The sequence below is a fragment of the Bubalus bubalis genome, chromosome X (genome assembly GCF_019923935.1).
Source record: "Bubalus bubalis isolate 160015118507 breed Murrah chromosome X, NDDB_SH_1, whole genome shotgun sequence".
NCBI classification, from domain to species: domain Eukaryota; kingdom Metazoa; phylum Chordata; class Mammalia; order Artiodactyla; family Bovidae; genus Bubalus; species Bubalus bubalis.
The window spans coordinates 126,055,496-126,069,086 of NC_059181.1; the positions used below are offsets into that span (position 1 = coordinate 126,055,496).

General features: G+C 41.0%; 1 protein-coding gene across 1 annotated transcript in view; it reads left to right on the forward strand.

The window, feature by feature from the left end:
- Window positions 1-13,591, forward strand: part of DOCK11 (dedicator of cytokinesis 11) — a 509,230-nt gene that overhangs the window by 54,084 nt on the left and 441,555 nt on the right. Inside the window, 5 exon segments of the mRNA XM_045164356.1 lie at window positions 1,524-1,640; window positions 1,717-1,806; window positions 2,463-2,545; window positions 3,702-3,771; window positions 4,912-5,007. Of these exon segments, the coding sequence (XP_045020291.1) occupies window positions 1,524-1,640; window positions 1,717-1,806; window positions 2,463-2,545; window positions 3,702-3,771; window positions 4,912-5,007 (456 nt within the window).

The following is a 13,591-nucleotide window of genomic DNA, read 5'->3' on the forward strand; positions in this document are numbered from 1 at the left end:
GCTGTACTTTGGATCCTCAGAACTTAACTTACAACGGAAAGTTTGTACCCTTTGACTAAGTTCTCCCCCATTTTCCCTCATCCCCCTGCCCTTGGCAACCACCATTCTACTTTTTTTTAGATTCTACCATATAAGTGATACCGTATAATATTTGTCTGACTTATTTCACTTAGCATAATGCCTTCAAGATTTATTCAAGGAGCGGAATTCCTTCTTTTCTGTGACTGAACAACCTTTCTATCTATCTATCTATTTTATGTTGTTAAAAATTCCATTCTTCTCTTGATGGAAATCTAGGTTGCTTCCGTGTTTTGGTTATTGTGAATAATGTTGCAGTGAACTTGGGAGTGCAGCTATCTCTTTGAGATAAGGATTTCTTTTCCTTCAGATATATATCCAGAATTGGGATTGCTGGATCATATGGTAGCTCTTTTATTAATTTCTTGAGGCACCTCTATACTATTTTTGTTAGCATCTTTTTTTTTTTTTACTTTTATTTTAATTTTATTTATTTTTAAACTTTACATAATTGTATTAGTTTTGCCGAATATCAAAATGAATACGCCAATCTTTTAGATTTGTTGAAGGTAGGAGATGGGATCCTATTCCAAGTTCAGTACCTTGCTCTTTAGTATCTTTCTGTATTTCTCAGGCAAGGAAAGGCTGCATGAAGTAGAAAGAACAGAGCTTTGGAGGCAGATGCAGGTTTAAATTCCAGCTCTGAAGGTGGGCAAGTTACTTAACCTGATTTGAGTCCAGGATTTCCTCATCTGTAAAGTGGGGACAAAGATTCAACCTGTTTAATAGGGTTATTATGAGTCTTACATGAGAAACTGTAGAGAAAGCACTTGGCATGGTGCCTGACATCTAGAAAGGGCTTAGTAAATGCTGTTACCACTCTTATTAAAAGAATCACATCCTGGATTTCTCAGAGTCACTAACCCTACTCCTTGTAACCTTAGTCTCGGGCTGGACTCTACTGTCAATGGCTGTGTCACCTGCAAGTCCCACAGGGACCCCTGACTTTGCCACCTGGAACCTCACCCTTTCATGTCCTGTCCACTGAATCAAGCATCTCCAGGACCCATACCTGCCCCGGCTATGGCAGAACTTAAGGCATCCTTTGGACAGCATGCCTGGTACCGAATGGGCACAGGAATGTTGATACTCCCTCCCTTTCAGTTACCCAGTGAATAGTGCATACTCATCATCAACTCACAGGCTTCTAAATAGGCCACTTTTTGTTTTGTCTTAAATTCAATAAATTGTTGGGGGGTACATGGACAAGCAGAGTACAGGGCTGTCTCTCTTGAGCTCTTGCCTTTAGCAGAGAGATGTGTGTGTGTGTGTGTGTGTGTGTATTTGGTGTGTGTGTCTAATTATAGAGATGGTTTCTCTCATAAAAGTGTCTCCCTTAAGTGCTGATTATCAGTAATCCCTTTGGTGAAATAATGTATCTTGGACACATGACAAAGAACTTCAGTCTGTTTGACAGTATTACTTTCTTTTTGTCTCTTATAAAGGAAAAGACCAAAGTTGTTGAGCCCTTGGACTATGAGAATGTTATCGCCCAAAGAAAAACTCAGATTTACAGTGACCCGCTCCGAGACCTGCTTATGTTTCCAATGGAAGATATATCTGTGAGTCCACTAGTACTTCTTCAAAATTGCATTTTTCAGGCTGGTTCGTATAGCAAGAATATTCTATGTCTTCTAGATCTCTGTGATCAGTCGTCAACGCCGAACAGTCCAGTCCACTGTACCAGAAGATGGTGAGAAGAGGGCCCAGAGTTTGTTTGTCAAAGAGGTAAGAGGCTCAGAGGCCACATAAGAAAAGTCATTATTCATTAATTTAATAAACACTGTATTTAAAATACTCTTAGTGTAAATGGAAAACAAAATTACTAGAATTTAACTGACCTACATAACAAGTCTATTTGATGTGACATAGAGGATACAGCTTAAATACTTTCACAAGTAGCTTGTATTCTTAGCCTTTTCTTATAAACTTGAATACTCTTTGGACTTGAAGTCAGAGAGCCCAGGAGAATGTGTGAATTGGAATTTATTACCACCAACTGGTTTAGGAAGACACAGTTAATCCCCAAAGGAAGATCTCAGTACTAGCATTCCCCAGATGATTTTTAAAAGTCTGTCAGCTTATTGCTGCTGCTGCTGCTTAGTCGCTTCAGTCATGTCCAATTCTTTGTGACCTCATGGACTGTAGCTCACCAGGTTCTTCTGTCCATGGAATTCTCCAGGAAAGAATACTGGAGTGGGTTGCCATGCCCTCCTCCAGGGGATCTTCCCTACCCAGGGATCGAACCCTGGTCTCCTGCATTGCAGGCAGATTTTTTTACCCCTGAGCCACCAGGGAAGCCCCGTCAGCTTATTACCAGACATAAAAACAGTGTGCATGTACCTTTCCTACATTTCAAATTAAAGATTCCTATTTTCTTTCAGTGTATTAAAACCTATAGCACAGATTGGCACGTGGTGAACTACAAGTATGAAGACTTCTCTGGAGACTTTCGAATGCTGCCATGGTAAGTTTAGAATTTAAGAGAAACTTTCAAGAGGCGAGTTATTAAACATTTTACATTTTTTCAAACCACTTGTGAAGCTTCTCAATTATAACAGATAATAAAACAAAACCTCAAACAACTAGATGTTTGGTAAGTGTGTTTTGGGTAATTGGATATTTTTGCTTATTGAAATTTTTTCCAAAATGGACGTGTTCACTTCTTGGCTTTGGTGCATGTATATTGACTGTAAAATCATCCTTCTTTGATTCTGGATAATGTGAGCATTTTCTAGTGCTGTCAATGAAAAAGCTAGAAGACATTTGACTCAGTTTGATGGCCCCAGACATCTCTGACAAAAGTACATCTGTTGAAACTTTCTTGGTGATCCAGTGGTTAAGAATCTGCCTTGAAATGCCGGGGACATGGGTTAGATTCCTGGTTGGGGAATTTGACCCCACATGCTATGAGGCAACTAAGCTCATGTGCCACAACTAAGACCTGATGCAGCCCAATAAATAAGTAGATAATTTTTTTTAAGTGCATCTCTTTCATTTGAGTTGAAAGGCTGCTGTGAGCACTCTGGCCCAACAGCCAGACTGTCAGGGTTCAAATCTTATTTCTACCACTTCCTAGCTGGGTGACCTTGGGCTAGTCACTCAGTCACTTGAACGCTTACTTTCCTCCCCTTTTCATCCATAAGATTATTAACCTCACAGGATATCACATGGGAGATGTTTTGGAGGAATAAGACTTGGTGTAGCCTTTGGTAGCTTTCAAGGCACTTTCCCATAGATGAAAACTGAGTCTTAAAAATGTCCTTTAAAGCTGAGTCCTAAGATGGTCAGTCCAGGATCATATAGCAAACAGATGGAAGAGCCAGAATGACCTGGGGTTGCTTTTTGGCCTGGGAGAGATAAGGTCCCACCACCGACAGCTCTGGCATGCATTCCTTGCAATTTGGGCTTAGTTACGTCTTTGCTGTTGGCTGCATATGTGGGAGTCCTTTTACAGAAGGTAATGCCAGAGGGGAGAATCTGAGTTTAAAAGGAGAAAAGAATTCCTCCTTCTTATGTCTTGGCATTTTCTTGGTTGTGAAAGAAAGAAGTCTACTCATCTTGATTTGGTTCCTTTTTTTCTATTCTGCTCAGTATCTAAGACTACTCTTTTGTATTTTCAGCAAGTCTCTGCGACCAGAAAAGATTCCCAATCATGTATTTGAGATTGATGAGGACTGTGAGAAGGATGAGGTAAAGATGGGGACAATTGCCCTGGCTTCTTCAAGGTCCCTTGTGTTGAGAGAGATTTCTCTGAGAAAAGATGAGGGAAAGAATTGTTTATGAATGATCTGGAGCAAACTTTCAAGCTAATGAGTGTTGGTTTTTTTTTTTTTTTCAATTTAACATTGTTGTATTTCCAAATGGAGTTTAGGAAAAATAAAGTGAAATGGGCTGTGATGTGTGTATAAACCCATTTTCCCACCTGTGGGACACACTTGTGGAGTTGCTTTTCCTGCACTGGGCATGTGGTGTGGTCATTCATATGGACTCTCCTGCCTGATAGATCCCTCTTAGAACAGAGGACCCAGATGTCTATGACATTTTGAGGTGAAGTTTGACCATTTACATAATGTAGAAGACTTTCCCACTAGACAGCCCATATGATTCAGTAAATATTGAGTGTCTATTGTGTGCATGGCACTGTGGACTTAAAAAATATCCACAACCTAAAAGTTGAGAGTTACGTTTTTATTCAGTCGACATTTTTAGGACTTCAAGCCCGGGAGGCAGCATCTCAAGTAACCCTGAAAGAACTGCTCAGTGGAGGCAAGAGGAGGAGCCAGGTTATTTAGAAGTTTTGTGATGAAGGGCAGGAATTTTGAACATCAAAAGATGATTGTTAATTAAAGAAAACCAAGTTAAGGAATTTAGCACTTTTCTATGTATGGGAAAATGCAAGAGTCGGGGCTCACTGACATCATTCCTTTGATACGTACCTCCGCTATCTGGAGCCAGTATCCTAAGTTTCCTCAGGGCTTAATGCAGGGAGTGGCTGCAGTCTGATGGCTGCTAGATGGCAGGTATTCTTTCCTCTCTGGGTTCTCTCAGGGCTCACCAGCTCACCATCCTTGGTGGCTGCAATTGCTGTTGACTTTGACATCCTTTGTCCACTGATATGGCAGGCAATATTCCATTTCTCAGCACAGAGCCTTTCATCCTGTTATTAACAATTTCAAGTTTAATCAGGCATCTTCAAGGGGGAGTGGGGGGTGCAGGGAGAGGGAGCTTTATGCTTTGCAAAATGGGGCAGGGCCTAGTTTGTGCTCCCCAATTGTTTGATTAGATAATGGGCCAGCTGCTGTTTCACTGATGGTTTTCCCTCTGTTTCAGGATTCGTCATCTTTATGCTCTCAGAAGGGTGGTGTGATCAAACAAGGCTGGTTGCATAAAGCCAATGTAAATAGCACCATCACAGTTACCATGAAGGTAGGAAGTAGTTATTATTATCATTTCATCATTTTAAGCATAGTGCCATGACTAGCCTCTCTGGAAGCAATATTTCTTTTTAAAAATTTTTTAGCAAGGAGCCCCAGCAAAAAAAATTCTTTAGTGAGAGGATTCTCACAGAAGTATGGAATTGAAGAACTCTGAAACCTTAGATAAATTTAGAAGCGTACCTTTTTAAAGAAATGTAATTATAATCTTCTGAATCAGGGTGTTTGAAAAGGAGGCTGTCAGTTGAATGAAGAAAATAGCTTTGAAACAAAAAAAGGCATCAAAAGTTCCTGTGTGGAAATGAATGTAAATTGAGTAGAAGAATAGGGTACTCTCTTTCTTTAACAAATTTAATTAGTTGCTCATTCTATGCCGATCACAATGGGGAAAATGTATGGATATCTAAGATGGTATTCTTGGCCTGCAGAAACCTCCAAACTAGATTTTAAAAAACATACAAATTAGATACTATACCAAGGCTTACCTTAGTCCTGTCAGAACTAGAGTTTTGTAGTTTGGCCAGAATAGCAACTTTATGCAAGCGGTTTGTGCAAAATGAAGTTAGAAACATTGAGAGGGATCAAATTGTGCCATGAATGCCTCAGACATGAAGTTGGCTTTTGTACAGGAGGCAGTGGAGAGCCATTAAAATCCAAAGGTAAAACTAACAAGCTACTTGAAGATTCTGAGCAGAAAACCAAATTATTCTCTGATACCAAATATAACTGTTCTTTCGGATATTCAGTATCACATCATGTGGTTTGCTGAGGGTGATTCACACTTCCATTAAGTAAAAAAGGTCATTCTATCTTCCACATAACCTGCAAGCAGAAACCATGGGTGTCTACCAAGGGAAGACTCAAGTTTTATCTTAATTTAATATTTTGCCTGCTGCTTTCCATTTAGTGGTTATGTCCTGTTCTCACTTTCATTTTCAAGTGCTGAAAATAATGAATCTAAGTTGCAGAATACTTCCTATATGTCTTTTGCACCTAAACCTGTGCATTGGAACGTGGTGAGGATAAGAAAATCCATTTATTGATGACTTGATCTGTGCCAGGCACCATATTGAATGTTTCACATTCTGTATCTCTTAATCCTCATGGCAGTCCTAAGATACAGGTAAAATTATTATTCTTGGTTGACACGTGGAAAGTGAGGCACAAAGAAATTCAGTGATTAACCCGAAGTCATATAGCTTCGAGTTTTCAGAGGTAGGATCAGAACCTAGGTAGGCAGATGCCTGAGCCTGTGATCTTAATCAGCATGTTGTTGGTGCTCCCTAGCTGAGTGAGTGAGATTCAAGTCTTTATTATATTTCCTATCAGAGTTATCAGGTTCAGAAATGTCCATGTGAAGGTGATAGTTCTGGGCAGTTTCTTTTTTTTTTTCTTTTTTTTTTTTCCTGGTGTAGCTCTCAGTATTTTTTTTTTTTAAGTTTTATTTTATTTTCAAGCTTTACAACATTGTATTAGTTTTGCCAGACATCGAAATGAATCCGCCACATTCACACCTGCGTTCCCCATCCCGAACCCTCCTCCCTTCTCCCTCCCCATACCCTCCCTCTGGGTCGTCCCTGTGCACCAGCCCCAAGCGTCCAGCATCATACATCGAACCCGGACTGGCGACTCGTTTCATACATGATACCATACATGTTTCAATGCCATTCTCCCAAATCTCCCCACCCTCTCCCTCTCCCACAGAGTCCACAAGACTGATCCACACATCAGTGTCTCTCCTGCTGTCTCGTACACAGGGTTATTGTTACCATCTTTCTAAATTCCATACACATGCGTTAGTATACTGTATTGGTGTTTTTCTTTCTGGCTTACTTCACTCTGTATAATAGGTTCCAGTTTCATCCACCTCATTAGAACTGATTCAAATGTATTCTTTTTAATGGCTGAGTAATACTCCATTGTGTATATGTACCACAGCTTTCTTATCCATTCATCTGCTGATGGGCATCTAGGTTGCTTCCATGTCCTGGCTATTATAAACAGTGCTGCGATGAACACTGGGGTACACGTGTCTCTTTCCCTTCTGGTTTCCTCAGTGTGTATGCCCAGCAGTGGGATTGCTGGATCATAAGGCAGGTCTATTTCCAGTTTTTTAAGGAATCTCCACACTGTTCTCCATAGTGGCTGTACTAGTTTGCATTCCCACCAACAGTGCAAGAGGGTTCCCTTTTCTCCACACCCTCTCCAGCATTTATTACTTGTAGACTTTTGGATGGCAGCCATTCTGACTGGCGTGAAATGGTACCTCATAGTGGTTTTGATTTGCATTTCTCTGATAATGAGTGATGTTGAGCATCTTTTCATGTGTTTGTCAGCCATCTGTATGTCTTCTTTGGAGAAATGTATATTTAGTTCTTCTTAGAAAATGGTTCTATGGTTTTTGATTCCACTCTCTTCCCCTAACTTCTCAAAATATTAAAATGCTTTACCCATACTTAAGCTTTAGTCCAACATTAAGTAAATGTATGAAAATCTGGATTCCTAAAAGAAGACATCAGGGAGTTAATATCTTTACAGAACTGTTCACCACAGGATTTGTTTCAATAGTGAGTTAGTCTGATGACTTTGGGACTTCCCTGGTGGCTCAGATGGTAAAGAATCTGCCTACAATGCAGGAGACCTGGGTTCCATCCCTGGGTTGGGAAGATCCCCTGGAGAAGGAAATGGCAACCCACTCCAATATTCTTCCCTGGAGAATTCCATGGAAAGAGGAGCCTGGTGGGTTACAGTCCATACAATCCATGGGGTCACAAAGAGTCAGACAGGGTCACAAAGAGTCAGACATGACTGAGCGACTAACACTTTCACTTATAATGACTTTAAATTATAATTTGTTTTACATATAACTTTTTTAAAAAAGAAATTCCTCTTTAGTTTTTCTATTTTGGCTCTGCTGTGTCTTCATCACAGCATGCAGGCTCTTCGTTGTAGCACGCATGCTTCTCTAGTTAAAGTGTGGACTCAGTTATGGTCTGTGCGCTCTCTAGTTGTGGCATGTGGGTTAGTTGCTCTGCAGCATGTGGGATCTTAGTTCTCCGAGCAGGGATCGAATTTGCATCCCATGCATTGGAAGGTGAAGTCTCAACCACTGGACCACTAGGGAAGCCCCAGTATTACTTTTTAAGGAGCTTATATATTATAAATGCAAATGCAGTTGTCTGTAAAAGGTGTATGCTTTCAAATTTTCTACCATAATTCATGAACTACAGATTGATTGATGTGGTAGGCAGAATAAAGACCCCCCTGCCAAGACATCCATTCCCAATCCCTGGAATCTATACATGTTCCCTTACATGGCAAAGGGGAGTTTAAAAAATCACTAATCAGCTAGTAGGGAGATTAGCCTGGATTATCCAATGTAATCATAAGGGTCCTTTTAACTGGAAGACAGAAGCAAAAGAGGGGAGTTAGGGAAAGAGATGTAAGGGTAGAAGCAGAGTCAGAGAGAGATGCTATGTTGTTGGCTTTGAAGATGGAGGAAGGGCCGAGAAATGCGGGCAGCCTCTGGAAGCTGGGAAAGGCAAGGAAGTGGATTGTCCCCTAGAGCCTTCAGAAAGGAGCAGAACTCTGCTCTCACCTTAATTTTAGCCTGGTGAGAGCCATGTCAGATGTCTAACCTTCAGAATTGTGAGATAGTACATTTATGTTGTTTTTAGCCACTAAATTTATCGTAACTTGTTATAATGGAAATAGAAAAGCAATTCACTCAGTTAGTCAAAGATTGATTGTTCAGCTTTTGTATCATCTCCCCCTGAGGTTTAAAACTCCACTACTTACAAAGGCCAGGCAGGAACCATAAATTCATGAAGTGGGTCGTGGGTCTGAGGTGACCTGGTGACCACGTGGCCTGGCTGAAGGGGACAGCTGCTGCTTGTTTCCGGCTAATCATTTCTATGCTGCTGCTGAGCTAGGCTCTTTGCTTCCCCCCTCCCTTTTTTTTTTGTTTATCCCCAGCTGTTCATATTTTTACCACTTCTTTCTTCTTTTTGAAAAAGTGAGATGTAATTCACATAACATAAAAACACCTATTCTTTTCAAAACCTTTACCAAACAGTAAGCAGAGAAAGGAAAAGAAGAGTAAATCAATTTGGTCATATGTGCTACACAGTTCTTTTTAAAAAAATGAGTGGGGAATAATTTGAAATATAAAGGCCATAATGAGCTTTGGGAATTGTCTCTGGTTATGGATTTCATTTATCCCAGCTCTTCTTTATTATGGATTCTGAGTCTCCATTTTGGATTTCTCGGAGCTGAATATACAATCTATGTTCTTCTGGTTTTTACCTCCTAAAACCATAGCAATAAGTAGTGGATTTCCAGATTTTCTCATGGCTAGATTGGGCATGAGAGGAAGGTCCAGCCAGATTCAGTTAAAGGTATCTGAAGGATTTCACCAAGATATTTTTTTCCTATAAAAATTGTGCTTTAACTCTAATTTAGTTTAGCATCATTGAAATTAGTGGAAACTCATAGTGTTTACTGTACTCTTTCTCCCTACATAAACAGAGGGTGTGTGAGTGTATGAAACAGGCAGGGGGAGGATGGGGCGTGGGTAGCAGTTTTATAGTCGTCAGGCTAAAGTTGGACTGAGGGCCAAAGCAGAAGTACAGGCCAATAAACTGAGATGCACTGGAGGCCTCAGGCTCATATCCCTAGGTGCCCTGTACAGGGTGGGGGATCATACACATCAGGCCTGGATTGGCTCAGGGAGAGGACAGAAGAACCGAGGTGGAGGGCTAGAGTTTATGAGACACTCTGAAAGGGAAAATTCTATATATCTCCTTCTACTGCGCCAATGTTTGACGTGAAGAATTTTAATTCCTCTCCCGAGTGAATGGGAAGATGATTCAGGTATGCTGTTGGTTGAGTCATTTTCCCGATCCTGCTGGTAGTTTGACTTTTGGTACATGCAGAGTCCCGTGCTTGCTAGGAACTCCAGCCCATGCTGGTGACAGGCTTTGGTGGCTTCAATAATGAGCTCACCACAGGGCTAGCGCTTGCAGAGTTGAGACCAAAGAACCTTTTCTATCAGAAAATTTGCGTGTTGACAGCCCCTGCAAATTCACAGCAGGCTAACCAGGAAGCTACAGCAGAAGGTTCTGGGTATTAATCATGACTCATTGGCAAATAACAGCCTATGGGAGCCATGTGTCTGCCCTCCTATTTTATCTGCATGTCTTTGATGCGCTGTGTCTTGACACTGGCTGGTGGAGCCTTCTGTGGATGACGGGGATTAAAGCAGGGCAGCTGGGTATCTTTCAGAGGGAGGTGAAGTTTACAGATCTTTATTCACTTAAAAATTTTTGGATTTTAAAAGCTATGCAGAATCAGTCCTTTAGATTGTTTGAAATTATGCACAACCACTTTAAAACTATTTTTATCAACAAGTCTGAGTCTTTTTCCTGGCCATGTTGCCTCTCAGAAATAAGGCCATCTAATAGCCAGGAAGGAAGAAATAGAATCATGTGAGAAGGTAGAAAGAAAAAAAAAAAAATGAAGGAAAGAGGGTTAGAAAAGACTCCACAAAGTCCAGTAGATCAAAGAGAATCAGAAGACTCCTACTTTATAAGGGCTTTTGAGAATGCAAGCACATGACCTCTAATGCAATATGAATAATGTAGCCCAAGTAATTTGTATATGAGCTGCTTTAGAAAGTTCAGCTTCCCTTGCTAGCTGCCAGACAGTTTTGCAAGAACATTGAGGGCAATGGATGGGCTCTAGGGAAAAAAGTCTGGTGAAAACTGAGCTGAGCTCTTCCTATTGAAAGATTGGAAGACCCCATATTTAGAGAATAAACCTTTGTATTTTCCCCAGTATCCACCTTTCTGCCAGTGAGGTCAGACGGGATATAGTCTCCACCATTTTCTACAATTCTCATTTTCCCAGAAGTGCTTGCTGAGCTTCCCTGTTATTGGCTGAGAACCAGCCCCGAGGAACCCAAGCTACAGGAGAGCTGCTAATGACATGTGTCCCTCCCCAAGTCACAGTTATCTGGTGCCTGAGCATGTCCTTTCATGGAGGCAGATGCTGGCAGCTGCTTGTAGCTCTCCCAGAAGCTCTGTTGGTTGTCTGGGCACAGTGACCACTTCACTCAGCTCATAATTGCTTTTTTCTCAGTGTTCATGTTAAAACATGACAAGCTTTGTCATAGGTGATTAATTTCCTCAATTTGGACCTTCTAGATCATGAGAACACACCCCATTGCTACTCTTCAGTTCCTGGGAAAGTTCTGGAGAGCAGTTTAAAGATAGCAAAGACAATAAATGATCCCTTGGGCAGAAACGCCAGTCATCACGGAAACGTCCGTACTCTCTTTCCCAAGTAGCTAGCTGCTAGGGACATCTGCTTTTTTCAACATCTCTCCATATCAGTGAAGGAATTTAGTGTGGACTAGATAGCTCTGATATTGGACATGACCTTCCTGTGGTATTTAGAACTGTTTTTCCTGAGGGATATAATGATATGGAATAAGGAAGAATCTGATCTTGACTGTGGTTTTTCATTAAAAAAAAAAAATCTGTTGCAGATTCTTGGCCAACCCTTTGGGACACCCACCTTTAGGCATCTTCTGGGCTCAATTTGGTCACATTCCTCAAGTTCCCTCCTCTCCGTTCTTAGCAATTAAACATCGAAGTGTCTGGGTACGTTATCGGGGTTGCAAGTTCAGTTGCTTGATGTATGACTCAGTTCTGGTGCCCTTTCTTTCTTTTTGCACAAAGCAGAGCCATTTGTTATATATCCAAGAGTCTAAGAGTTCTCACGTATTCTTTCACTGTTAGAGGAGGGGTTTTTTGCCTTCTGCACTGGGAGAACAACAAATCAAAAGAGGATTTTACCTAAAAAAGCACATATGAAATTAAAATAATTGCTGGGAGGCCAAGGTCACTGTGTTTATTGGAACAGGGGTAGAGGGAAGCTTTTATTTTTGATACACTAATACCTTGTATGTTCAAGTCTTCCAGTCCATCTCTCACAGCTGACAAACAGATTACACTAATTTAATGGGTAAGGGATTTCTCACTAATTAGTTTTTTTTTTAAATGTTTCCTTTTCTCTCATTCATTGGTGAATGTTTAAAACCATTTATTAGGGCCTTCTTTTTTTATTTTTTAAATAATTATTTGACTGCACTGTGTCTTAGTTGTGGCACGCGGGACCTTCGATCTTCGTTGTGACATGCAGGGTGTTTGGTTGTGGCACGCGAACTCTTAGGTGTGGCATGTGGGATCTAGTTCTCTGACCAGGGATCAAACCCAGGCCCCCTGCTTTGGGAGCTCAGAGTCTTAGCCACTGGACCACCAGGAAAGTCCCAGAGAAGGCTTTTTGAAGGGGGTGGGGACGTCAAGGAAGGGAATCAGAAAGGAGGTGAGCATGGCAGGCGGTGTGTACAGGGCAAGTATATTAGGTGAAGTTGGGTAGTCATGGGAAATAGAGTTGATTTGGTCCTTTGCTCTCTCCTCGGGCCTCAGTTTCTCTGCTGCAATATGGAAATGATAATAGTAATTACCACACAAGGTCATTATGAGGATTTCACTGATATGAAAGAAGCACTTAGTCAGAACTGTAATGTAGTAGGCACTCCACAGATGTCACAGATCGGTATTATTTTATATTATTGATAGGGCTGTGGGAGTGCCTTGAATGTCAGATCAGGCATGGGAGCCTTACCACGTATGTGGGTAACTGGGGGTCATTGGAAATTTGAGCAGGGCCATGACATGACCCAAGAAAGACAATAAATTAATTTGTCTCTAATGAGAAGGGTGGATTGTAGACCCCTCTTTTTAGACTTTGCTTCAAACTAAATAGTTAAAAAAATTTTCCAGGGCCCAGATATGATAGAATTATGTAAGTAAAGCTATTTGGTTTTTAACCAGTTGTCCAGAGGGTAGACCTATGTAGTATATTAAAACCTGGTAGGACTGTAAAATAATATGGTAGAGAGTCATAAGTGATATATTAGGTTGCCAACCTATGGGTAGGGGTGCTTTAGCAGGGTGACGTTCCCAACATTCTGGTGTAATTAACAGCAACTCAATTTTCTGATAAGTTATGGGATTTTCTTGCCCATTATTTCTTTCATCTTTGCTTTGAACAGTTCTCAGACCCAGTGTGTCTCCTATTCTCCTGCTTTCTTCTTTTCCTCGCTGCCTCTTCTTCCCTATTCTGAGAGATGAGTCAGGTAAATTTCCCCCTCCCAATTTCTACATTGCTCCTGGCCCACCTAACTTTAACAAAGCCTTCAGACCATCCTTTCTCAGGGCTCCTGGTTCATTGAATTTAATCATGTACATAATTACCCTCTAGGGAACACACATAGGTTAAACACCCTTGAGATTTGTTACATAAAATGATAAAAGGCTCTCCTAATTTGAGAATACTAGGTGCTCAAACCTCCCTGCTTTCCATCATTGAATTAACCCGAGTGATAGAAACCCTTTGTTCCTGCTCCAGAAAGGGTCGTGTGGGGTAAATGTTCAAAAGGTTGTTCTCCGAATAGCTCAGGGCCTTCAAGATACTTGGCAGAACCTGATGCCAGAGAATAATCTCCTTTG